At 35.6% G+C, this 24,301-nt stretch overlaps 2 protein-coding genes and 1 long non-coding RNA gene across 4 annotated transcripts; 1 reads left to right on the plus strand and 2 right to left on the minus strand.

Moving 5' to 3' along the window:
- Nucleotides 1-1,456: 1,456 nt before the first annotated feature.
- On the minus strand, nt 1,457-6,044 carry LOC136852615 (uncharacterized). 2 transcript variants are annotated; one of them, XR_010857199.1, is made up of 3 exons: nt 5,739-6,039; nt 4,691-4,790; nt 1,457-4,381 (listed from the first exon to the last, which is right to left on the minus strand). XR_010857199.1 is itself a non-coding variant. In XM_067127503.1 (3 exons), exons 1-3 carry the CDS (start codon nt 5,412-5,414, stop codon nt 3,855-3,857), a joined length of 651 nt encoding a protein of 216 aa, XP_066983604.1. In that variant the 5' UTR covers nt 5,415-6,044; the 3' UTR covers nt 1,457-3,854. The 2 variants fall into 2 exon arrangements, 1 of the variants encoding a protein (XP_066983604.1); XM_067127503.1 differs by having other exon boundaries at nt 5,391-6,044.
- A 745-nt stretch (nt 6,045-6,789) lies between these two features.
- Nucleotides 6,790-9,629, plus strand: LOC136852618 (uncharacterized). Its single transcript, XR_010857200.1, has 3 exons — nt 6,790-6,960; nt 7,357-7,465; nt 8,253-9,629. It is a non-coding gene; the product is annotated as an uncharacterized lncRNA (long non-coding RNA).
- LOC136852617 (uncharacterized) lies at nt 9,445-22,878 on the minus strand. The gene is made up of 3 exons (XM_067127505.1): nt 22,187-22,878; nt 11,803-11,911; nt 9,445-11,342 (listed from the first exon to the last, which is right to left on the minus strand). The coding sequence occupies exons 1-3, from the start codon at nt 22,199-22,201 to the stop codon at nt 10,753-10,755; spliced, it is 714 nt and encodes a 237-aa protein (XP_066983606.1). The 5' UTR covers nt 22,202-22,878; the 3' UTR covers nt 9,445-10,752.
- Between the last annotated feature and the right edge of the window lie 1,423 nt (nt 22,879-24,301).

Below are 24,301 nucleotides of genomic sequence, written 5' to 3' on the forward strand. Positions count from 1 at the left end.
GTCCCTACAAATAAAATGCACCCAAGGTAAACATGATCTCGTTAAACAAAATACATCCAGTCAGCAAAATATACACAATGGACCATATGCACCCTTGGTAGACATATCTAAACAACAAAATATACCCTAGATTTAAAATGTACGCCTTAGACAGAATGTACCAAACAGACCAATGTATCTTAGGAACAAAATGAAGCAAAGGTACAAAATATGCACAGGAACCAAATGTACAACTGTTCAAATGAACAAACTTTATTAAATATCCCAATGAACAAAATATTCACAGTGAAGAAAATGTAGATAGCATACTTAATAGGTAGTAAATATACTTAATGAATAAAATGTTCCAAAAGTACAAAATGTACCCAATGTAGAAAAAGTACTCAGTGAACAAATGTATCGGTGAATCAAATGCATCCAACGAACTAAATGTATCCAATGTATAAAGATACCAATGAACAAGATATAACTAGTGTACCAAATTCACTCAATAAATAAAATGTACTGTACTATGCCAGATTACCTCATAAAGGAAATGTAACAAAATTTTAAGTGTTCACATAATATACCCAGGGGAGTAAATGGGTCTAGTGAACCAACTGGGGTAAATGGGCCCATTAACCTAATGAAGAGAATGGACCAAATGGATCTAATGGATTGTATGGGCCTATCGTACCAAATGTATCAAATAGACCAAGTGGATCTAATGGACCACATGGACCCAATAGATCAAATGTACCCAAGTAGTTCAAATGGATCTAATGGATCACATGGACCCCGTGGACCAAATGTACCGAGTATACCAAATGGAACCAATGGACCCTGTGGACCTAATGTACTAAATATACCAAATGACTAATGGATCACATGGACCCGCTGGACCAAATGTACCAAATATTATACCAAATGGATCTAATGGATCACATGGACCCTATGGACCAAATATACCAAATATACCTAATGGATCTAATGGATCACATGGATCCTGTGGACCAAAATGTACTAAATAAGTAGAGTTCGTTTACAGCGAATTCCAGGGGACTGTCGTCTGCAATTCGTTATGAAAAGAGATACTTGAAGTGACTGGATTCCTCCCTTGTTTTGATACAGAATGAAATCCAGACGGTAAAGTATCGCTCCTCCTAAGTGTATCAAGATTTCTTATACATTTCAATAAAAGTCATTCTTAGTTTATGAAGTGGGCATGTATTTTAATCTTTACAACAAAAATAAAGTTATGTTTGTAGTTTTTCCTTTATTTAAAACCTTTAAATGAGATTAAGTTGATACACAATGTACACAATGTCCGGGGTAAGTGTAATACGTGTGCATGTGAATTTTATTACACTTCTATTATAGTGGTTGTGTATTGAACGTAAAATTTTTTAAATTTTTTTTAAGAAACAATCTGTTGACACGGATTTCACTTGGAATAGTAAGAAAGTAACACAGTATATTTATTTAAAATATTTTAATTACGCATTACATAAAAAAAACAACAAAAAGTCATAAGCAATTAAATTGAGCAAAAGAGCAGTAAGCTGTTAAAAAAGTAATTTTCATTATCATTTCGTGCACAAACAGTTTAAGAATTAAGCACTATTGTACCACAAAAACATGGTTTTCTTGCGGGAAAAATTTTTCATAGCCAACAAAGACAAGATTAAGAACAAAGTATTAGCAGTTCACTGGGATAACAAGTGTTTGATGTTTGTTTAACAATAAAATTATCACTTCGTTACAACAGGTATTTTTTACTAATAAAACTGTCACAGGGACGTACAAAATAGTTCGCTACAAACCTGATTTCGTAACAAAGAATTCGTTACATACCTACAATTTCAAGTTCATTTATTTGAATTGGGACCAGGGATTTCACTTTCATTCGTTACAAGCCTGAATTCGTTACAAGCCTGTACGTTTTAAACGAACTTTACGGGTTACCAAATGGATCTAATTGATCACATGGACCCATTAGACCAAATAAACCAACTAGACCAAATGGATCTAATGGATCACATAGACCCTGTGGACCAAATGTACCAAATATACCGAATAGATCTAATGGATCACACGGACCCAGTGGACCAAATGTACTGAGCAGACCAAATGTACCAAATGAAAAAAATGGGAGAACTAACATTATCTGATATCCTGTATATTCAGAACAATATCAATACATGTGTATTGTTTTGATGTAAAAATATTAGTGACAAAATAACTTCAATAGCATAATAACACCCTCTAAAACCTATAAATTTTGACAAGCGGATCGTTAATGATGATATTAAGACCTTAGAGCCTTGAACATCTTATCTGTGACCAGTTATTTGTTATGACTTACAACGACAATTTCCACACAACATGGCGGCTCCCTGTTCTGCTGGAACCTCTCAGTACTAGAGATTAATGATTGTGAGAGTGTGGGCAAAAATTGAATCTTTTGTGGGTTAAGACGTCTGATTTTACCTTTTCAGGTAAAAGAGTATTTTCCCTTGTAAATAAAGTAAAAGCAGTAAGGTCAAGTATCATATAAATGAAACAGACACAGGAGCCGGTAAGAGTATGGTTCAGACTCAATAATAACAGACTCTCTCTCTCTCTCTCTCTCTCTCTCTCTCTCTCTCTCTCTCTCTCTCTCTCTCTCTCTCTCTCTCTCTCTCTCTCCTCCTTACAAACTAAACAACTCGCTGATAATTTTTGTAAATGCAAGACCGGATTTTGCATTTTGCTACATTAATTAAGAGTGTGATGAACGCATGTAAATTACAAGGTCTTTTAAACTAAATGAAAAAAAAAAACTTATAGAAAGTTAGAATTTTTCTTTTCTTTCTTTCGAGAATCCTATAAATAGAAATGATATTTTCAGAATTGCGTGATTATGAGCGTGAATGCTTCGGGTTTAGATATTCTACTGCGCTCAGCCAGTTTTATTATTCTCACTGCCCTCAACATGAGGTTTGCAAAATTTATTTAGAACTTGGACCAATAAGTCTGTTTTGGTAAGTTTCGGTGCCTTGCAAAGCTAAATCTCTAAGAATTCTAATGTCTTTAAATTACAGCTAGCTCTGGTGATCTTTGGTTTACAAGTAACGCATTAAACAACATAAAAATGGACCACATTTTAAAATTAGTTTTGAATCAAATGAAAGAGACCATTAACCCTTTTATTTCATCAAACAAGAAACAGCGAAGATTTAATAGTCCAAGCACTTTCCAAGTGTGGAAGCATTAAAGAAAAAAAGAAATATCTGAGAGAAGCAACTTTAAAGTCCCAGGTAGTGAGATTCTGCATCCTGAATACCACAGAGATTGTATGAGTTTTGTTTCAGAAAGTGATCGGCGTAGACTCTAGTACAACAACAAATAGATTTTCACTCTTATGATAGAAATATTTGCTGTGGAACACTGCACTAAAATGCCATGTCGAGAGGCCATAATCTGTTTCTTGTCAAAATGTGATAAAAGTTACGTTTTTTTAATTGTTTTACTGTTTGGTATTTGCAACATGGGAACATAACAATCTTGTGACAGAAATAGCTGACAATGTTCTTATCCATTTTATGGAACGTCGAAAACGTGGGAAATTCACTTGTTTCAAAGTACGACAGGTCACTGCTATTTATTTATTGCCACATTTGCTATTCGGTTTCGTTTTCTCTTGTATAAATCTTTAAAAAAATGTATTTTGTCAAGAGAACCACGTAAAATATTTATGTATCTATCAGCAACTGTTCATCAGAAACATAATGTCAACGTTTCCATATCTCTCATAGAATTCATCTGTATATCTAAATTTTTTAAATGACAAAAGAAAATAGAGCCAATATAGTAAAGACTGAGGCTATCTGTCTCTATTCTGTGTCTGTGCTTTCTGCAGCACAGTGACCACCGCTACTCCGTTGACCAGAGGCAACCGCCTCTTCATAACTGGGCAGTCTGAAAGGCGCCAGAGAAGGATTTCCTGACGGCAGAATACCACACCCATCGCCTCTTGATATGACATCGAAACCAAGATCACCAGCACTTGAAGGACGCGTCGATAGCGACGACGAGGGGTTGCATCCTCCTTCTCCCGAAGAAAACCCGACAGATTTTGAGATTCCGGTCACTTCGTAATAATCTGGAGGCGGGTCGTCGGGTGGAGGAGACGCCCTGTTCGCGGAACTCTGCGGTGGGAGGCTTCCAGGCGTTCCTCTGTGGTTCCTTGCGAGGGCATTTGCAGCGAGTTCCAAGAACATCTGGTTGTTCTGATCGAAAGGGGCTCTGTCTCCTGGAGGCTCGCGACTTCTGATTCTCCTCCCAGGGACGTTGACGCCTTCCCTCCCGGTCGATTGGCAGGATTTATAGATGCCGTAGAGGAATCCCAGGGATACGAGAACTGAAACACAACGAATGGACGCTACATTTACCCTGAACGCAGTCGTAAGAGTATTATTATTTTAAAACATACAGAATAAAATTTCTTTCTTTCATTAACACAATATTGCAAAACACCTGCGAGATGACACTATAGGCTCATTCATTGTTTTGTCACTGATTCTACATTTGATACGTTACTGGTTTCTGTCACTAAAATTTTTGTTTCTGTAATCATCACGCTAAGAACCTGCATGACTCAATAAGAAAAGGAAAGTATATGACACAATATAAAAAAAAAAAAACACGGTAACCATCTTCCTGAACTTACCGAAAAAGGCGGCTGGAATTGGCCACCCTACTATGATCAGAAACACGATGATGAAGACCGCAAGGAAGAATCCCAGCAGAGGCCTACCAAACCCGAAATACTGAAATTAATAGGAAGAAGTAGAAGAATAAATAAAGGCATACATTATCCGTCTGTCCTCTAACAGTATTACCTATTTTTTTCTCCCCTAGGCTATTATTCTTTTTTTCAGCACGGTTAACACATATTGCTGATTAACGGTACAGGAGTCCCTTCAACAAAATCTAAAGAGAAGTTTGCATTAAATTTGTGATTTTTCCTTTGGAGTCACTTCCTGTCATGGAAAATCGTTTAATATATATGTATATATACTGTATGTGTATATATATATATATATATATATATATATATATAAATGTTAATATAATTATATGTATATATATATATAAATGTTTATACAATTATATATATCCAACAGCTTTAAATGAATATAAACTTTCATAACTATAAAACACTGGAAACCGTATATCTAAGCTACAGCTCAGTGAGAAATACTGTAACCTGTTTGTGAGCAGAAAGGGGGAATAATGATGATTTGGGTTTATAGACAGTGACTAGTTTACAGATACTCAGATGGAAGAAGAGCAAGATACTGACTGATTTAACCCTCATCACTATAAACCTGAGGTTTATATTATGGCTCCCTGGTGGTCAGACTTACTGGGTCTGTTGTCCCAAGCTGCATCTAACATAAGACATCAACGAAATCAGTCACATGTTCTTACTAAGCAACTTCGGAGTTACATCTCATCAAGATTAGATAACGCTGTAAAAGAATCTTTAGAGCCTCTTGATAGGTTGCAAGCAAACACGAAAAATCATCCTTCATGGCAGTTCTTGCCTCTTATCCTGATTGAAGAGGAACAAAAATTTACATCATACTTGAGACTGATGAGCCAGTTAAGGATTAATTCCACATCAGAGAGGACAACAGATTGACAACAGATTTTAAAAAGAGTTTAATTTTCTGTTCGTATTTTAAGACGTGAAATGATTCTCTTTGGCTTACCCCCCAAAAGGAAATTCTGTTTTCAGTTCTGTGTCCTGCCATATTGGTTGAATCTCTTTCCTGTGATTCAGAAACCGCACTATTAAATATGTTTGTCCTCGACTCCATTTCTACCAAAATTTAACCATCAATTTGTAATATAGACAACAAGTTATCAGGATTCTTTTTCATCTCACGCACAAACAGGATGGAAATCGCATTCCATTTTGACTGTTTCAGTCCTTTATGTTCCACGTTCATAATACTTTTCCAGCCCACAAATACTGAAACACACGCTTTAGCCTTATTGCTGTCTCTAACTAAAACACCATCTTATTTGAATAACTGCGTCATTTTGCCCTTATCATATTTTCTCTCATATCAGATAACTTGATTACGCCCTTCAGCCCTGACCCCACTCTGCATCGGTTGAAAAAAAGTGAATAAAGCTTGCGAGATTCTAATCAGTTTCATGTTCCTTGACCGTAGCACAGATTATAATTACTCAAAATAACCTTCTGGATTACCAGAATGACCCTCATGAGGCGATCACTGTACTGGACTAAAAACTTGGCTGATTAAACTAGAATCAAAGTTAACTTTACCTTATTAATATATACACTGTATATGTCTATGTGTGTGTTTGTATATGTATATGTATACATATGTATGTGTTTATCTATATATATAAATATATATATATGCATATATATAATATACACATATATATATAGATGGATATGCACATATATATCTTTATTTTTTATCTTTATTTATTTAATAAATATCTGCATATTGCTTTATTTAACTTTGAAACGCTTTTGTCTTATTTTTTACTTATGGGTTCCTTCTTCTTTAGTGCTGGCTATAAATTAATAATATTTTTGGCTTATTCTATATGCCTTTTAAGATTTTCTGTGACATATTTTTTTAACCCCTGCGAGGCTTTATAACAAAACATCTTACTGTAACTGAGCACTACTAAATTTCAGGAACATATCTCATTAAACAACGATAACACGTCAATCTTTAAGACCATATAATTATGATAAAAGGTACGATAAGTTTATCTGATTAGATAAGCGACTTTCTGCACCTCAGCCCTGGTAAACAGGCAGAGTAAAGTTGATTTTATCTATTCCGTGCTGTGACTGAGTACAGATAAAGAAAAGGACAAACAACCAAACGTAAGGAAAGCGTAGCTACAAGGAAAGACAACATGAGGTGTAATGGTATCAAGGAGGTATGTAAACCGCCTTCTCTCCAGCTCTCTGGATCTCTTCTTCTTCTGAGAGCTGACAGAGCGTCAAATCTCTCTAACAAGACTTTCCTCCCTTTCAGCTACACATTTTTACGAAATTTTATGTGCACAGTAATAAAAGTTGTTCTCGAGTTATTCAGTTCACAAAATGTGGAGTCGACAGCACGCCAGAAAATCGGGCAATGGAAATCTGTAGGCCTAAGAGATCGCTAGTCTTTCAAGATAATTTGTAATTTACTGGTATGTCTATTTCTGTACCGACATGAACGTAAGCGAATCTTCATTAGAACTTCACAAAGTGACTGAAAGATACTCATCCATATTTTTTTCTAAATTGTATATATATACATATTCAACATTAATCCGTTTACTTTCCAGTATTTTAAACGCTGCAGATGGGGGATACCGCTCCTAGCCTTTTTCATAGGAATCGGATGCACAATCATAGCTGCTTTCGTTGGATTAACGTTTCTGACCATATTTTTCGGTAAGTATATTGCGGTATAATGGTTTCCACTCTGAATAAGGGATCTAATGCCCTGAAATTAATTGTAGTAACGATAAACAAATGCCATTTGGCCGTTCCAGACTTGATGTTGTTAAATTAATCTGTATATTTATCGATATCATTATCATCCGCTCCGACGCTGGGGCGTTAAGGGTCTCTATGAAATTCCGTTTCTCTCTCATTTCCTGTGCTTTCTCTTTTACGAATCCTAACTCATCTACGGTCTCCCGCCTCACAGCTCTCAGTCCATCAGAGTAGATCTAGATCCTCCGGCTCTTTTGACGCTCACAGGAGGCCAGCTGACGCTATCATGTACCATTCTTCTAAGTGTTGTTCGAAGGCCGTGTTCAAAGTCATCCCCATCTCCCTTTTATTATTATTTCATCTACATAAAGAACTTCCGCAGTTTCTCACATGTTATCATTTCTCACTCTGTAGTGCTATCTGATTCCTAATATCCTGAAAACTTAATTTTCAAATCGACAACATTCTCATACTATGATTGTGTTCATATATATTATATATATATATATGTATATATATATATATATATATATATATATATATATATATATATATATATATATATATATATGCATTCATGTCTGCATACCATGTACTTCAAACTCGAAGACTATATTGAATAAACCTAGTGTGGTATTTACACAAGTTGTTCAGCTAAACTGAACATTCGTACATCTGACCACCATCTACAGTTAATGACTTTTTCTGAGTGGTGAAACTCAAAACAAACTCAATTTTACAGGGCTATGCACCGCACTCTCCGGGTCCACTGCTTTCTTCTACTGCCAACAAGACATCAATGGCCTCCTGAGACACGACGATTCCGGAAACAGTAACCAGACAAGTAATGTTACACCCATAAACCAGCAGGTTATGTACACAGAGCCCCTCAGTGTCCCAACAATATCAGGATCAGTAAAAAAAGGAAATCGACAGGGAGGAGATGGTCCACCAGATTATTACGAAGTCATGGGAAATTCTCCTATATCCTCTGGGCACTTTGTAGTTTCTAGTACTTTTGGGGGTAAAATCTGTTAGAAAAACTGGTTATTTCTCTTCTAAAAGGAGACAACACCTATTGGTTGGGATTTTCTGTTGGAAACATTTCTGCCACTGAACCGTGGAAAATAATATTCCTTATAGACCGATCCCAGAAGATTATGGTCGTGATGTCAGCCCTTTAAGTCTTCCAGTTCTTCCTATGGGAAACAGCGTATAACTGAAAACATCCCGGGAAATGTGATACAATTTTGCCCGAAAGCCATATGTCTTTTTTTTTTTCTTTTAATTCTTCGTAAAGTTCAGTTTTGTTTACGGTGGCGATTCGCGACATTATTTTGTAGTATGGCCTTACCTGAGACTAATAGATTTAGGGCCCATTAAAGAATTCAAATGTTACCGTAGGGGTGAAGATTTTTATAATAATGAAAGGTGCAATTTTTTTTTATTATTTTTTTTTTTTACATATCTGGAGGACACTTCCTTAAACGTAAGTGATATTTTTCATAACTGGATGATATTACAGTGAGGACATCCGTTTTGATTTAAAGAAGCTTTGATCAAACTATATAAGCATGATTGAATAAGTAAGATTTTCTTAGTGAGACAACAACTTTTTTTGTAGGCTAGGCAAAAGTCGGTGTTCACCTGTCTCTTTCTTTTATGCATATAAAGCTGGAAACTTAGTATTTGTCGGCTAAATCTCATATGTTTAAGAAAGACTAACGTGAGATATATGTGGCCGAATGTGCACATGTATTAGTGATACGAATATTCATACTTATGTTACGAAAACTCTTTTGCTTGTCTACGAATTCCTACTGGATCATGCTGTTCTTGAAATAGAGGTTGTTTACATTTAGTACCAGTGTCACTGGGATATCTATGGAGCGGCTCTCCTTTTCTGGTTTATGTTTCCATTCAAGGTCTAGGTATTTCTTATTTCATGTTTATTTCAACATTATATATACAACATTATCCATATACACTTTTCTTAATAATTTATATATGTTTCTCTGTGATTAATTTTACTTGTGTCACTGTTAGTAATAATGACTGAAAACTTGTTGCCCGCGTTGGTTGTATCTCAAGATCTTGAAAAATGAAGGTGGTGCTCACGTTTTTTTGTTTTGTATATGTCTACCAAATCTATTGATCAATGAAAGGTTTTATGAGAAAACTTACTACTAAAGTATGATCAACTTAGTTATATAATTATTATTTTTCACCATAAAATTAATTGTGATTTTCATAACATAGTAATGAATGCATTAAAATATACATAAATATTTGATAATCCTACTGATACTGAATGCTTTGTAACAGTAACTATTTTCAATACAGTAACTATATTAAAAACAACTTACTTCAGTTCACTTACTTTATGTCAAGAATATCGTGGACATATGATACTGTTATACCGCCATGTGGTTCGTCAATTTTTTTTTCTTTAGAATGACAAAACTACATTTAGATATCATCAAGTTACCTAATAAAACCAACTCTGAATTCGTACCATCTCTATTTTCTATTGACTACTTTTTACTGTTTTACCTGTAGCGCTCGTTATCCATAGTATTCCACTGAAGGGTAATTCAGCAAAAGCAGTCTTTTTGAGAGTTATTTCCGCAAGGAAGAATGAGCAAATCAGCACTTTTTTTCATCACATTCTAGTCGTACTTTCCAGTTATGAATATTAATATGTTTTTCTAATTTTTTCTCAGAATTATAATAATACTTTACAACATAGATACAATTCCTCCCATAGCACTGGTGAGTTGAGAGATGTTACAGGTTTAACAAAAAGCCTTGTCATTTTTGGCAAGTAGCATTAAATAACTATAAGATACTCTCTGCAGTGATAATTAGTACAAAGTTTCGGTAATTTGTCATTAATTTTTAGGATTAATATTTTAAACTCATCATCGCATAATATAAAACAAAAATTCGTAACAATAGTCGTATATATTTTTGTAAATTTTGTCAATTTTTGTAATGCTGCTGTAGTTGGTATGATGAAACATGAATATCTTAAGACTATATTAAAATAACAGTTTTTCGTACGGGGTGCTTACATTCCATTTACATCTGTTTTTTCTCTGCACTGTCCACTATATAAAAACAGTTATTAAATAATTTTAGATATTTAAACTACACCTAGAGTGCTTTTAGTTTAAAGACAGTGTTGGTATCGACTAACATCTTTTGCTGAAATTTATGTAAAAATTAGCACCCATTTTGGTTCACATGAATAAAATTAGGTTACTGTTCTGCACACTGGTGTCGCTCCCACTTGGGTCCCTGGACTGTAACTGAAGAGTACAAACAGCCTCTTCGTAAGTCGGCAGGCAGTCGACAGCAAGCTGTAGTTCTCTTGACGTCGTGGGCGAGCCTGGGACTGGACCCTCTTCACTGAAGAAGGGTGAATATCTCCTTGGGATATAGACTTCTTGAAAATCGTCGTGTGTCTCCTCAGTCCTTAGTAAAACACCTCTGGAAAGGCTGCGCCCATCGTTCGTCATTTCACTACTGCTAGTGGATGAGCTTGAACCATTCGAATCAGTAGGCAAGGCAACGGCACCTAGGCTAGAATCGTTCCTTGGACCCTCAACCTCTGAAAAACTGGTTTCTTCAAAAGTTGTTCTGACTACGTCCTCATAGGCTGGAGGAGATTCAGAATATACCAGAGGTATATCCGCATTTGTGCTACTTGAAACACTGCCTCCATGGCTGGGAAAGCTGGGGGCAGAGGAGGACTCGGAAGTAAAAGGTTTCCAACACACCTCCACAGTAGTGCAGACTAATATGATAACCAGAAGAACCATAAATGATTCTGGAAAAGAGCAGAATGCAATATTAGTAAGATGACAGCAAAGAAATGAACAAGGTATCAGGCTTAGACCACGAACAAATAACAATCTATCATTTTGGTCAGGTGGTCATTACAAGGAATATCTAAAACACAATAACAGAAGCAGTATATTATTACTACCAAAGCCTCAGATGTACCACATTTAAATCGTGGAATTCTGAATATTGTTGGTACAATTGATGCCTCACCAAACCTTATGGAATGAGGAGAACATCTGTTAATTCTTTTTCCTCTTTCACTTAAGGCACGTTGGCAAGACAGTGAATGAACAACAGCAACAATGTTAATAGCAATTCTTCAAACTCATTTTATGATGCGGCTGTGTCTCTTCTTTTTCGCAAATCATAAATCCTTGCTTTTTCTTTCTTGTGACCTCTTGCCTCTGTTAACATCATTGCTAAATTTTTCAACCTTCCCTCACCCAAGAAGCGATTCCTGTAGAAGGAGCCATCGGTGAAGATCCACACCAGGGCCAAGATAATGAGAAGACCTGACACTACGAAGATGGTGATCAAGCGAATAACTTTTACCTGAAATAAATACAGAATTATAAGAGTTCCAAAATATCCTCAAGTGATTCAAGCTGTCCACAGCCATGAAACTGTTATATATTCACAGCTTTTTATATCTATATGCAACATAAGTAATTATTCATCTACATTAAATTTTACTGTAAGATGGGCTCCAAATGAGTTGAGATGCCGTAATGAAATTTATGCATTTATTTTGTTAAAACTTGGAAACCTTGATATGCCATACAAATTACCGAAAATCTCCTAAAATAATAGTAAACTGAGCTTACTTAAAGCGTTTAATACTGAGACAGTTAAGCGGTATAAGAAATAAAACATTATGGTAATCCAGAGACGTCTGAATGCAATACAGAAATTGATCAAATCGTGGTCTGTTCCCTTTGTTAAAACCTACAATTCATTTAAATGACTTGCAAAGTTATTTAAATTACATAATTATCGAAGTAAACAAATGAGCCATATGCTTCTGATGACTACGAAGACGGCAGGTTGCGAAGACAAAAAAAATAAAAGAAACACACACACGCGACGCCTCCGGAGACCGTTAAATACAATTTTCAGACTTTTTAGGTGAAGTTTTATCTTTCAATTTATACTTTATCAAGACAGACACCCTTATAGGTGAGAAGTTATTCTGCCGTCTGAAGAGATAACGAAGATGAGAGATAAGGGAGAATTGTCGGTTATTTCCTTTAATTTCTGAGAATCAAGATTAACGAGAAATTTTTACAAATATTTTTGAGGCTGACTGAAGTTCTCCTTCAATCCAATTTAAATGCAGCCATGCATATTATACATTTCATCACAAGATATATAGTCTCTATCAGGGCACTGGCTGCTAAGACCTTAGCCAGCAGAAAAATAAGCGTTTTACTCTTCATTTGAAAAAAATAAAACTGACCGTTTTAAAGCAATCCCAGACACTAAAAATCAGTCAAGCAATATTCAAGCAAAATCAGTTACTGCATTTCCATTCTTTATTACACAGTCAGTCGGCGAACATTAAAGTGTTAAAGCCCTGTTCCATTGACTACAGGTACGAGAACGTATGACTAATATTTACATTAGGAAGCGGTTACCGACAGTATGGTCTTAAGACAGAAGGCAGGAAACTGACTAAGGACAGGATGTCTTATTAGTCATCTGAGAGTCCTTAGTAACCTGAGACACTCGTAAGTGTATGTGACACCTGTCCATAATTTACAAAAAATCATTTTTCTCTCTGTCTGTTGGATTCGAAGGGTATGAACGAAAACGCTCATCATTTTTTCATTCTCTCTCTCTCTCTCTCTCTCTCTCTCTCTCTCTCTCTCTCTCTGAGGTTATAGGTGTTGACAGAGATATAATGTTAGAGCATAAAAGGACGGGAAACGTTAGAGAAATATGTCTCATAGATTGATTATTTAGACGCATTTTCCTGCCATCATCATCATCATCATCATCATCATCATCATCGTCGCCTTCGACGTTTGTAAAGGAGAGAGTTTGTGAAATTCCGTCGCTTTTCTGAGCTTTATTTTCCACAAATCTCCACGCTTGTGTATATACATATATATATATATATATATATATATATATATATATATATATATATATATATATATATATAAAAATTTCTTAGCGATTTCTTTTTATTCTGGCAGGCATCCTGAAGTCTGATTTGATTATCCCTTTCCTCGAGCACTGACAAAACACTGCGGTGAATTTCGGGAGAACGGAAGGAAACATGAAGATCTGTGATTCTTTTTCTACACTGGAAGGAATACAAAAATTACATTTGTTTTATTTCTTTTAATTTGCACATTTTTCTTTTCAGATGTGACAATCCTTTTTGGTATTGTATGAATACAATTATTCATTTAAAAACTACTTGAACTTTCGAGACTAGTAAAGATTCCTAGTCCTTACGGGCATTTACGTTTACGTACGAAACATTCAGCATCAGAAAAATCTTTGTGTTTCAGATAAATCTTTCATAAGGTTTCTGACGAAAATTAATTGAACATTCAGATATCTCTCAGCTCATCATGTAACCCAGCATTTCATGGTTCTCAAGAATTATCTAAAAGAAACTGATAACTTCAAGCTGAAATACTTCACAATACCTTACAACGCGGCATCTGAGGACTAACCTAATCGTAACTGCAGGCTTAATCAGTCAAGGGAGATTTTGGATTAGGCCCATTTCTGATATATTAAAAAAATAAATCTTTTCACCGTGATTACGTAAATACTGACTGGACGGCAGCAAGTAAATGAGTCTTCTGACATTCAAAATTGTTAACATTCTTGAAGACCATCCCAAATAAGTGAGGCTTCTGTTGTCTTTTAGGTCTCCCGCTTCGCTTTGCCTGAAGTAGTTGTTAGTATTACTTATCAATGACAAAATTACAACTGATAGACTGAGATATATACTGTATATATATATATATATATATATATATATATATATATATATATATACATACATTATATATATATATATATATATATATATATATATATATATATATATATATATATATATATATATATATATATATATAGAGAGAGAGAGAGAGAGAGAGAGAGAGAGAGAGAGAGAGAGAGAGAGAGAGAGAGAGAGTTGTCACGACTTCAATTATCCCATCAATACTGGCTGAGTGGTGCAAAGTTTACGACCAAATGGAAAAAGTAGAAGAAAATGACAATATAAAAGAGAATCAGGAAAGAAATTCCTGACCCTAAGAACGTTAATTAACATCACCTTCACCTGGCTACTCAAATAGGAGTAGGGGCTGGAGGGTGGCGCCGGGTTGGACGACGGCGAGTTTAAATGTGTGGTTCTTTATTCATAAATTATCGTTATTACGCACAGAAAATAAATTTATGGATACTTATTGCGTTTATATAGCATGACTGGTTAGTTAGGCTTAGGGCAGTGGTCAAAAGACAGAGTCATAGAAAGTAGCGTTAGAGCTAAAGGGAGAGACAGACAGACAGACAGACAGATAGACAGGCAGAGACAGACAGATACTAAAGAAATATCATCTGGCGTAAAATACCGCATGTTTCACCATCCACAGCTCAGCACAATACGGCTGTAACTCTTCACTGCAGATAGTAATCATGAATAACACTCACGAATAATAAAAAGAAAATAAAAAAAAATCCACAACAAACGTGGCTTTAAGCCACATACCCTCCCTCTTTGAGCAAACAAACATCCTGCGTTAAAGAAAAAAAATAGGCCGCTTTATCTTTCACACGCGTCGCCAGAAACTCGTGAAATTGCGTGAGTGACGAACTGGCTCTCTCTCGTTCACGTCTTGTGACGTCATCGTGTTTCTACGATGCGTCAGCAATGACAGCGAATCAGCGACTCATTATGCAATGGCTGTCTCGATCTGGTTTCAGATCGTATGTTTATTTATTTATTTTTTTTCTTATTTCGCGCTTCCTTTTCTTTACTTAATTACTGATTTTTTAATCACTTATGCATCTTATCAGCTAACTATGTATTTATTGTTATCATAAGTATTCAGTTTATTCTAATTTTCTTTTTACTTGCTTTTCACATTTGGGCTTTCCAAGCAATATTAGCTTTCTAGCCAGATTTATGGCATTGTAATTGTTCCATAAGAATACTTGCCCATTGTTAATGACAATGATGAAAAATAAGAATTAATATATTTTTATTTAGTTTTGCGTATCCACGCGTGTGTTTATTTATAAACTTATACATTACTGCGCTAGTGTGGATACACACACATACATACATATATATATATATATATATATATATATATATATATATATATATATATATATATATATATATATATATATATATATATATATATATATATATATATATATATATATATATATATATATATATATATATATATATATATATATATATGTGTGTGTGTGTGTGTGTGTGTGTGCTTGCCCATATCTCTTGTCAGGTGTTTTCTGCACTAATGTTTTCAATAGTACATAAACTCCCCCTAGCAACAGTCAGAGTGTTCACCTGTCTTTGTTAGCTTGCCATTCAGTATTGTGGGTGAGAAATGACGTCACTTAATAAAGAAACATGTCTGAGTTCACAGTTCAATAGCTTATTTCGCGCAGTGGTTCACAGGACAGTACAAATTTGTAAATAAAAGTTTTGCAGATGGCTTACAAACCTTTGACCTCGTGAATATCACTTAACAAATCGACATTTAAAATTGCTTCTGAAACATGCTGATATGATTCCGATTCTCCCACTTTCTATACCCTTAGCCTCATTTCCTATGCAAGCATGATAACTTATTTCGAAAGCTAGATTAAGCTGTGACATCTCATTTATTAATATTATTATCGGTTTAAGATTTACATTTCGAAATTAAGAAACTAGTTCCAGGGTCCAGTCTGCACTGCCAAAGTTTGTGACAGATTACTTCACAAGCGAATCAGTCTGGGAGTATCATCACTTCTAATTTTGTCGTTCTATCATGTTAATATAAATTTATTAAAAATGTTGTTGAAAAAACCCGTGGTTTTATGCCCAGTGACTAAAGAAAGAAGAAAAAATCAGATTATCCCGTCATGAAAGGGTTACCAAACTCATCTTGGTCATCTTCTCTGAAGCGCCAAGTACCCCTTTGAACCACAAGTACCCTTCCATCTTTTATTTCATCGTTTTTAAAAATGAATAAGAATATGTCCACGTGTGGTTTCTTTGAATCCATACCTGCATTTTCTTTATTCTGGTGTCTCATACATACCACGACAGGATGTGAATCACTCTATTCATCATATGTGGTTAACCCTTCTCCTACCCTATTTTTCCACTTCAAAGCTGACTGTCAAGGGAGGCTGACGCATAGCTCCAGGTTGTCCTGTTTCTGAAAGTGAAATCGTGGCGAATGAGGCCTACCTTGAAAAACTTTATCTCGTAAATGGGAAGTAGATGGTGAAGGTCTTTGCCCTCGAACAACTTTAGCTCTCCTGTGCAAGTGAATAACTTCATTGCGACAATGGATCAGTATTTTTTCGTGGTTGTCTTTGTTGCACTGTGCGTGCAGTCCTCTTCAGGGGAAGAAAGGGAATCTATCCGCAATTTTATCGGCTCAGTTGCAAGTGACGTGACTTGTGAAACCACGCCTCGGTGTAAATTGAAAGCTACCGATAGTGTTGGATGCCACTTTTACAGAAACGTTGATGATGGGGGCCTTGAGCCCTGCCTTATCGAAACATACACAGGGAATACCCCAAAGATATACATAAAACCGGAGAGAGGTTTCCAGTACATGGAAATTAATACCTACCACAGAGTTTGCTCGCCTGCCCTTTTTGGAATGGGAAATTTAGGGACACGGAGGCTGTACTCAGAGGATTTCCGTGATTCGGAAAGCTGGCACGAGGTGAGAGTCCACGCAAACAAGAAACATAAGATATACCAAGTGTTCCTTGATGATGAAAAGAAAATAGGAAAGCCGATGACTTACAAATCGCTGAACCATACCCACATCCAGGTCTTGGTGAAAGGGTCAGTTCTGTGGAGCTACGAGTGTGACCCGCGCGACTATCAGCAGCTCCTCTCTCGAGCTGCTCTTCCATGGATCATGTTTTTCTTGCTGGCCATTCTGCTGGTGATCATGCTCGTGTGCATTATCGTCTACTGTTCCAGGAAGCTGAAAAGGCAGTCGAGAGCGCGGAGTGCCTGCAACTCGTTCAAGGTATCAACGAGGTCGACCATCTCTCTGATATCATCCCCGGCGATCTTCCAGAGTCGCTCTCATGATCTGAGATTTTCCAACAGTTCTTGCAGTCAGAGTTCACCTCACAGACAGGTCACCCCCTCATCCTCAGTTCCCGGGAGCTGCTCGAGCGCCAGTGGGTGTAACGTGGACCCGAGTGACCAGAGATGGTCGTACACCGCAAATACAAACATGGGCAACGTCTGCAAGAAGTGGGTTAAATCACACATGCTTTTCCAGAACCACGGGAAAACTGCAGCCACAAATTCCATACAGGAACATATCTACGAGGACCCAGAAGAACATCTCTACGAGGAAACGGACGCGCCCCCATGTTATGAGAACCAGGACGAACCCATTTACGAAGAGATTGATGACTTCTGTGATCAGGTCGTTTTAGAAAACACCAGACGACCAATGGTTCCTTTAAACAGAATAGACTCCTTAGAGTCTAGTTTTTCGACCGCCAATAGTGTCTATGGCTTTCGTTAGAAAGAGCCACTTCAATAATGCGTTAAATTAATCATAAAAGATGACTCTAATACTTTTAGACAGTGTGAAAAAAACTTGAACTACGTATTCCTAAAAGAGGACCTTTCATGGAAAAGGTCCCTTAGTGGTCCAAGACATTATTTCGTCGAATATTTCGACGTTAAGATTTTATTTCATACTTATTTCGAAAAGTCTACGATAAAAATGTGTCGGTCCCTTTGGCAGAACATTCAACAGAAATGTTGACTTGTGCTAAAAACTGCAGGGGTTTATCAAATTAATATATGATATTTTTTTAATATCTGAAATCAAAATGGTAACCTATTATTGGTTTCATTTCAGCTCAGTATTAACAGGTCAATATTCTCTGCAGAAAAGGTAGACTATACCTGTAACTTTTCTATGATATATGAACAATGAAGTCCATATCTACCTAAAACATCCATGTATAAGAATATATTAAAGTACGCACCGAAGGCCTTAGAAAGGTCTAATATTTTCCAAGTTAACGATGTTACGTGAACTATTGAACCTACTGTGCAGTATGTCTCTCATGAGAAGTTACCTAGGGTCCTTATGTAACATATTCTTAGAAAGGAAGTCGCTTGACTAATTGTACTTTTCTATTTTTCGAAACCACACTCACACGTCCGGCAGAACCGAGGGTGTTTTGTCATTTTTCTTTATTTCTTTCGGTTTTTCTTATTCAGTGACGCATAGGTCGTCCTCTCCTTATATGAGGTCGTTTGGTGACTAATCTTGATAGGCTTTGTCGAAAGAAGATGAATTTCAGTATATATATATATATATATATATATATATATATATATATATATATACTCAGTATATATATATATATATATATATATATATATATATATATATATATATATATTATATACATACATATATATAAACATATATATATATACTGTATATATATATGTGTGTGTGTGTATGTATGTGTGTGGGTATGGCATAATTTTTCACTAATTTGTTTAGTATTAAAAGGTAATGCTGATTCACCATTAAAACTTCTTTCGCAGATACGATCTCGACAGTTTAATTATCGTACCTACATTGTCTTGCCCCATAATAAAACAGTACTTGCCTTTGCACACTGATGTAATTTTTTTTTATTCTGTATTTTACATCAAAACAACATGAGTGTTAAGTGTCACCCACTACAAAATATGTTTCACGTCGAGTGTCTTCCATTTTAGCTAAGTGATTGTCATTTCCATTTTCTACAACGGGTTTGATGACATTCAGGTTAAAATTCCAGGATCACTGTGATATTTCGTAAGTTAAGTCTTCTCTGCTTAAAAAAATAGAAAAGGTTCCGAGAAACTATAAGGAACATGGAAAATTTTATTGCCGTGTGTCAAGTGTGTTATGTAAGTTATTTCTGTTGTAAATAAAGTTACTTCACGCATTGTTTATAGATTTATAGATGAATGTTCTACTTACGTTTCTGGCCTTATGTAAATATACTCTAAATAAAAGGTTATGAAGTATCAACTCCTTTGCACTGTCCTTGAATCCCTTCAATCAAATTTAATCTAAGATATATGACAGATAAGAAACAATGATGCAGTCCACGATATGCTTATCTCATAGACACAGGAACCATGTAAAAATTATTCGCTACTTGTCTATAACATGTTTTTTTTTCTAAGTTTCACTACATAAGAAGGTTACACATATTACCTAAATAATAGCCTTCTTGATTGGATAAAAGGTTGCAGTGGCACAATTCCGCCTTAATCTCACAATAACAAAAATGAACAAAATATGCATACGTAGTGCGTACTCCAAAAAGCATCGTGCATACGTAACGTCGTCTATAAACAAAAAAAACATCAACCGATGCAACTAACTCACAAACTGGATTATCCTTTCTAGTTTTCAGATATGTACGGTAGAATGGCTCAGATATTTATGGGATTAATGGGAAAGTATATTCATACTTACAAGATCACAGGCAAAATCGTTCACAAATGAAATCTTTTTTAGTAAAGTAGAAAGGCATTTATAACCATATGAAAATACAATTACAAGATGGTAATACTGCATACACAATCCCATCCCAGTTGTATAATATTATTATATAAATAAATATAACTGCTTGCTGGGGCGCGCTACACAGCTGCTACCCGGCGCTGCTGTCTCCCCTACCCTCCCGATCCCCTACCTACCCCGCCACAACCTAGGTTTGCAGGAGGAGGGTGGATGTCTCCCCTGCCCTCCCATTCGCCTACCTACCCCTCCACGACCCAGGGCAGACAAACTGGTTTGCAGGGGGTGGGTGGCTGTGTCATGTCTCCCTACTGTCACCCAGGGGAAGACAAACAAGATCCACTCTGATTTTATTATTATAGAGTAGATATAACTGTCATCCGGTGTATATATGTAAAATAAGTCTATTATTATTATTATTATTATTATTATTATTATTATTATTATTATTATTATTATTATTATTATTATTATTATTATTACTATAAATAATAATAATAATAATAATAATAATAATAATAATAATAATAATAATAATAATAATAAATTCTGAGGGGGGGAAAAAACAATCCATCGTCTAGGTAGTAATGACTTTGGGATCACGATTACGGGTGGACAGTGAATCTCCTTTCAATGAATTGTGTGTAATCTCCCTCAAGAAACATATAGAAAAGACAAGAAGGCTCGAATTCAATATTTTAAAAAAACTGAGAACGGATAGATTTAATTTCATGAATAGGATTCCCCCGGATTGGATAACAGTGCTACTGAACAGAATTTATAATAAACTTATAGTTTCAAGCTAAACAAACTAGTTCACCACCTGGATCATAAATTAAAAAGTCTCATCGAGATGAGTGATTGGAATAACAAACATAAAGACGATTGTGTAATAAACCTCTCGAACAAAGAACTGGACCAGAATCTGAAATATGCTTTAGGCTATGGCTTATCATATTCTCTTAGTGATGACATTTTGTGCATAAACATCACCTCAGAGATATCCAAACTGGAAAAGAAAAACAAAACTGTATCACCTTCACTAAATTTAGTTAAAGTCTTTTCTTCGGCTTACTGCAAATACCTAATAAAATAGTGAATTTCCCGAAAAGGTTTATAGATGCAATTCATGAAATGAAGGAAGATAAAAGTTTGCACATTAAAAGCCAACAAATCCAGTTGTTTTGTAGTAATGGATAAAATTAGCTATGTTGAAAAAATGGAAAACTGTTATCCGATTCTAGTGGTTACAAAAAAACTATGGAAAGACCCACTAGCTGATGTCATACTAAAGGAATTCGGTTCAATAAAAGAGAGTGTCAACGATTGGTCCATCCTTATCGTACATGTACGGATTAATCAAAACCCATAAAAGAGATTTTCCTATTTGGCCCATTATCAGTTCAACCGGTTCTATTAGTTATAGACTTTCTAAATATCCAGTTAAATTACTGTCACCTATTCTGGGTACTATTTCAAATTGCCATTTACCTGACCACGTGGTCAAGTCGACAACGTGACTTCGTTGTGATTATGGTAACGTGGGTTCGTTTCCCACTACCAGACATCTCACCCACTTCAATTTCTTGCACTTGGATCTTAAGGCTTTGTAGTGACAAGCGTATCCAAAAAAACGCGAAGAATTCGAGAAGTTAAGAGGGCATCGTGACTATTACAATTACATATGTATCTGTAGATTCTACATAATTATATATATATATATATATATATATATATATATATATATATATATATATATATATATATATGTGTGTGTGTGTGCATGTGCATGTGCGTGTAAGTACGTGCACATAGTAAAATAAGACAGACATAGACACACATGCATTGCATTTGAATGTATGCATATATGTCTACATCCAGGTAACTGTGCGCAGACAGGAGGCTCTCACTCTCACAGCTGTCGCTTAGTAAGTAGGGGTTAACTATTTAATCAGTAAAATTCCAATTTCAAAGATTCATTTAAAAGCGACAAAGCCCTGCTTTAGGGGACAACAATTTTTTTTTTACATACCCATCCTTCTTGCATTATAAACGATCCTGTTTTGCGGTTGCACAATAAAATTTAATCTCAGTAAATAAACTTGCCACGACTTATTATTTACCGGTAATCACAAGGGCATTGCCGCCACCTAATCTGGAAAGCTTCCTGTTAGTCTCGACTCACGTTGCAGTTTCTGGCAACGAGCATTTGAATATTAGTTGCCATTCACTAAGCTTCATCTCTTTTCAGTTCTTTATTTCATGGCACTTTAGTATTAAATAGATAAGCGAAATAAATAAGTATCGGTCTTATACGCTCTGCAATTTTATGGCTTCAGAACCGATGGTTCAATTTCACTCCCCCTGGTGATGCATGGCAATATATTTCGATCAAATTCTCATTAATTCAGACTCTAGCAAGAATATGTTTGCAAATTTCCAAGCGTGCAAACATTTTGCAACCCTTCAAGGCGGTATTTTGTCGAATCAGTGCTTACACTCAGGGAGCAAATTTCGCTTACAGATTGACTGGGAATTATATTTCCATGAAACCACTAATTCAGTGTTGCTGAATAATTTGTCACATTATACGATCTGTTTCGTGTTAGTGAAAGCATATCTTCAAGTAGGATACCGAAGTCTAGGCCTTAGGATTCTACATCTGCAAAATTTTCGGATTTGGACACGTCTAAGTATCACTCACAAAACATTAGGGAAGACTGTGAGTCTGTGTTTCCTTATCTTCCCGTCTTTATCGGTGTTATCGCAGGAGATATGTATTTTCAGATAGAAACCACAAAAAACTTGAACGCCTGCGGCTGATATCTATTTTCAGTGTTTTTTTATTATTTTGCTTTATGACCTACAAAAAAAAATACTTTTCAGCTAGTTTTCTCAGAAAAATAAAGCGTTGTTTATGAGGAATTTCATATTACACAAAACACTCACCTATGCATATATATATATATATATATATATATATATATATATATATATATATATATATATATATATATATATATATATATATATATATACACGGTGTAACACAAGTTTATGTAAATATTTTGGGAATGAAAGAAAAAGTCATTCTGAACAGAAAACATTCTATAAACATACATTTTAAGGCTTCTTTTGTCAGTGAGGTGAATTTTTAAAATAATCGTTATCATTAAACGGGCAAGTAAGTTGGCACGTGTGGGATGCCGGAGTGAGTAATCAGGGATGTGGGGGGAAGTCAGCTGCTAGCCTTTTACTTATGATTTTCTCTTGCAGGTTGTAGAAAAAAGTAACATTATAGTCCCTTAAACTAGTAAATCACCCGTGAACAGGTGTCATGTAATTCATTTTAATGATTAGCCTTATGTGCCAAGAAACTAGAGTAAATGTTGTTTGGCAACAGTCATTTGTGATCGCTGAATTCTAGCGCAAACTGTCCTACCGCCTCGTCACGGTATTGTTGAATCAGGAGTCAGGACTAGGCCTATGCCTATGCTGAATGAGTGATAGTGACAGTAATCATGATGACAAGGGATTGTAGGTAGGGAGGATACTGCACTTTGAACAATTTCAGCTGTTTTGCCTCTTTCAGTTACTGTATGAATAGGCTACCTCTGACAGGAAAGAATGAAGAAATTTAATTTTCCATAATGTTCCCATTCTTTTCAATTTGACAGAGGCGAAAGCATTTTCCTAGGGGCGTTTTTTCCTTTGGCTGGTGTGTGATGAATATTTTTGGTGGAGAAGGAGAGATTTTTGATAATACATTTGAAATCTTTGATTGGTGTTTAATGAATAGGCCTATCTTTGATGGAAGCAAGATTCCATAAGGCTTGCTTTTCTTTCCTCTATCCGAGTCCAGTGAATACCATTGACGGAGAGGGAGGTTTCAATTTTCCCCTTTGTTCAGTATCTAAGGAACAAATTTTATTTCATTCACATCGGGCTAATCGCCGATTTCCTTCTTTGTATAAAAGTGGAGTTTACAACCATGTTATCTAGAAATTGAACTGTTGCAAAACCCATCAGTAAACATCTTATCTCCATATTCCACATTACTGGAATGGTAAAGCATTGTCTTCAGTTGCTTTCAAAATGAATCTGGAATTTGACACTTGTAAGCCAGACGCGCTCACTTATCTTGGTG

This window comes from Macrobrachium rosenbergii, chromosome 25 (assembly GCF_040412425.1).
Source record: "Macrobrachium rosenbergii isolate ZJJX-2024 chromosome 25, ASM4041242v1, whole genome shotgun sequence".
Lineage (NCBI taxonomy): Eukaryota > Metazoa > Arthropoda > Malacostraca > Decapoda > Palaemonidae > Macrobrachium > Macrobrachium rosenbergii.

Excerpts from the sequence above, each read along its gene's own strand:
- LOC136852615 (XM_067127503.1), bottom strand. The coding sequence starts at position 5,414 with ATGCAGCTTGGGACAACAGACCCA. Across the intron at positions 4,791-5,390 it reads AGCTTGGGACAACAGACCCA|TATTTCGGGTTTGGTAGGCC; the intron begins GTAAGTCTGACC and ends TATTAATTTCAG. Across the intron at positions 4,382-4,690 it reads AATTCCAGCCGCCTTTTTCG|TTCTCGTATCCCTGGGATTC; the intron begins GTAAGTTCAGGA and ends GTTGTGTTTCAG.
- LOC136852617 (XM_067127505.1), bottom strand. Across the intron at positions 11,343-11,802 it reads CTACAGGAATCGCTTCTTGG|AATCATTTATGGTTCTTCTG; the intron begins GTGAGGGAAGGT and ends GCTCTTTTCCAG.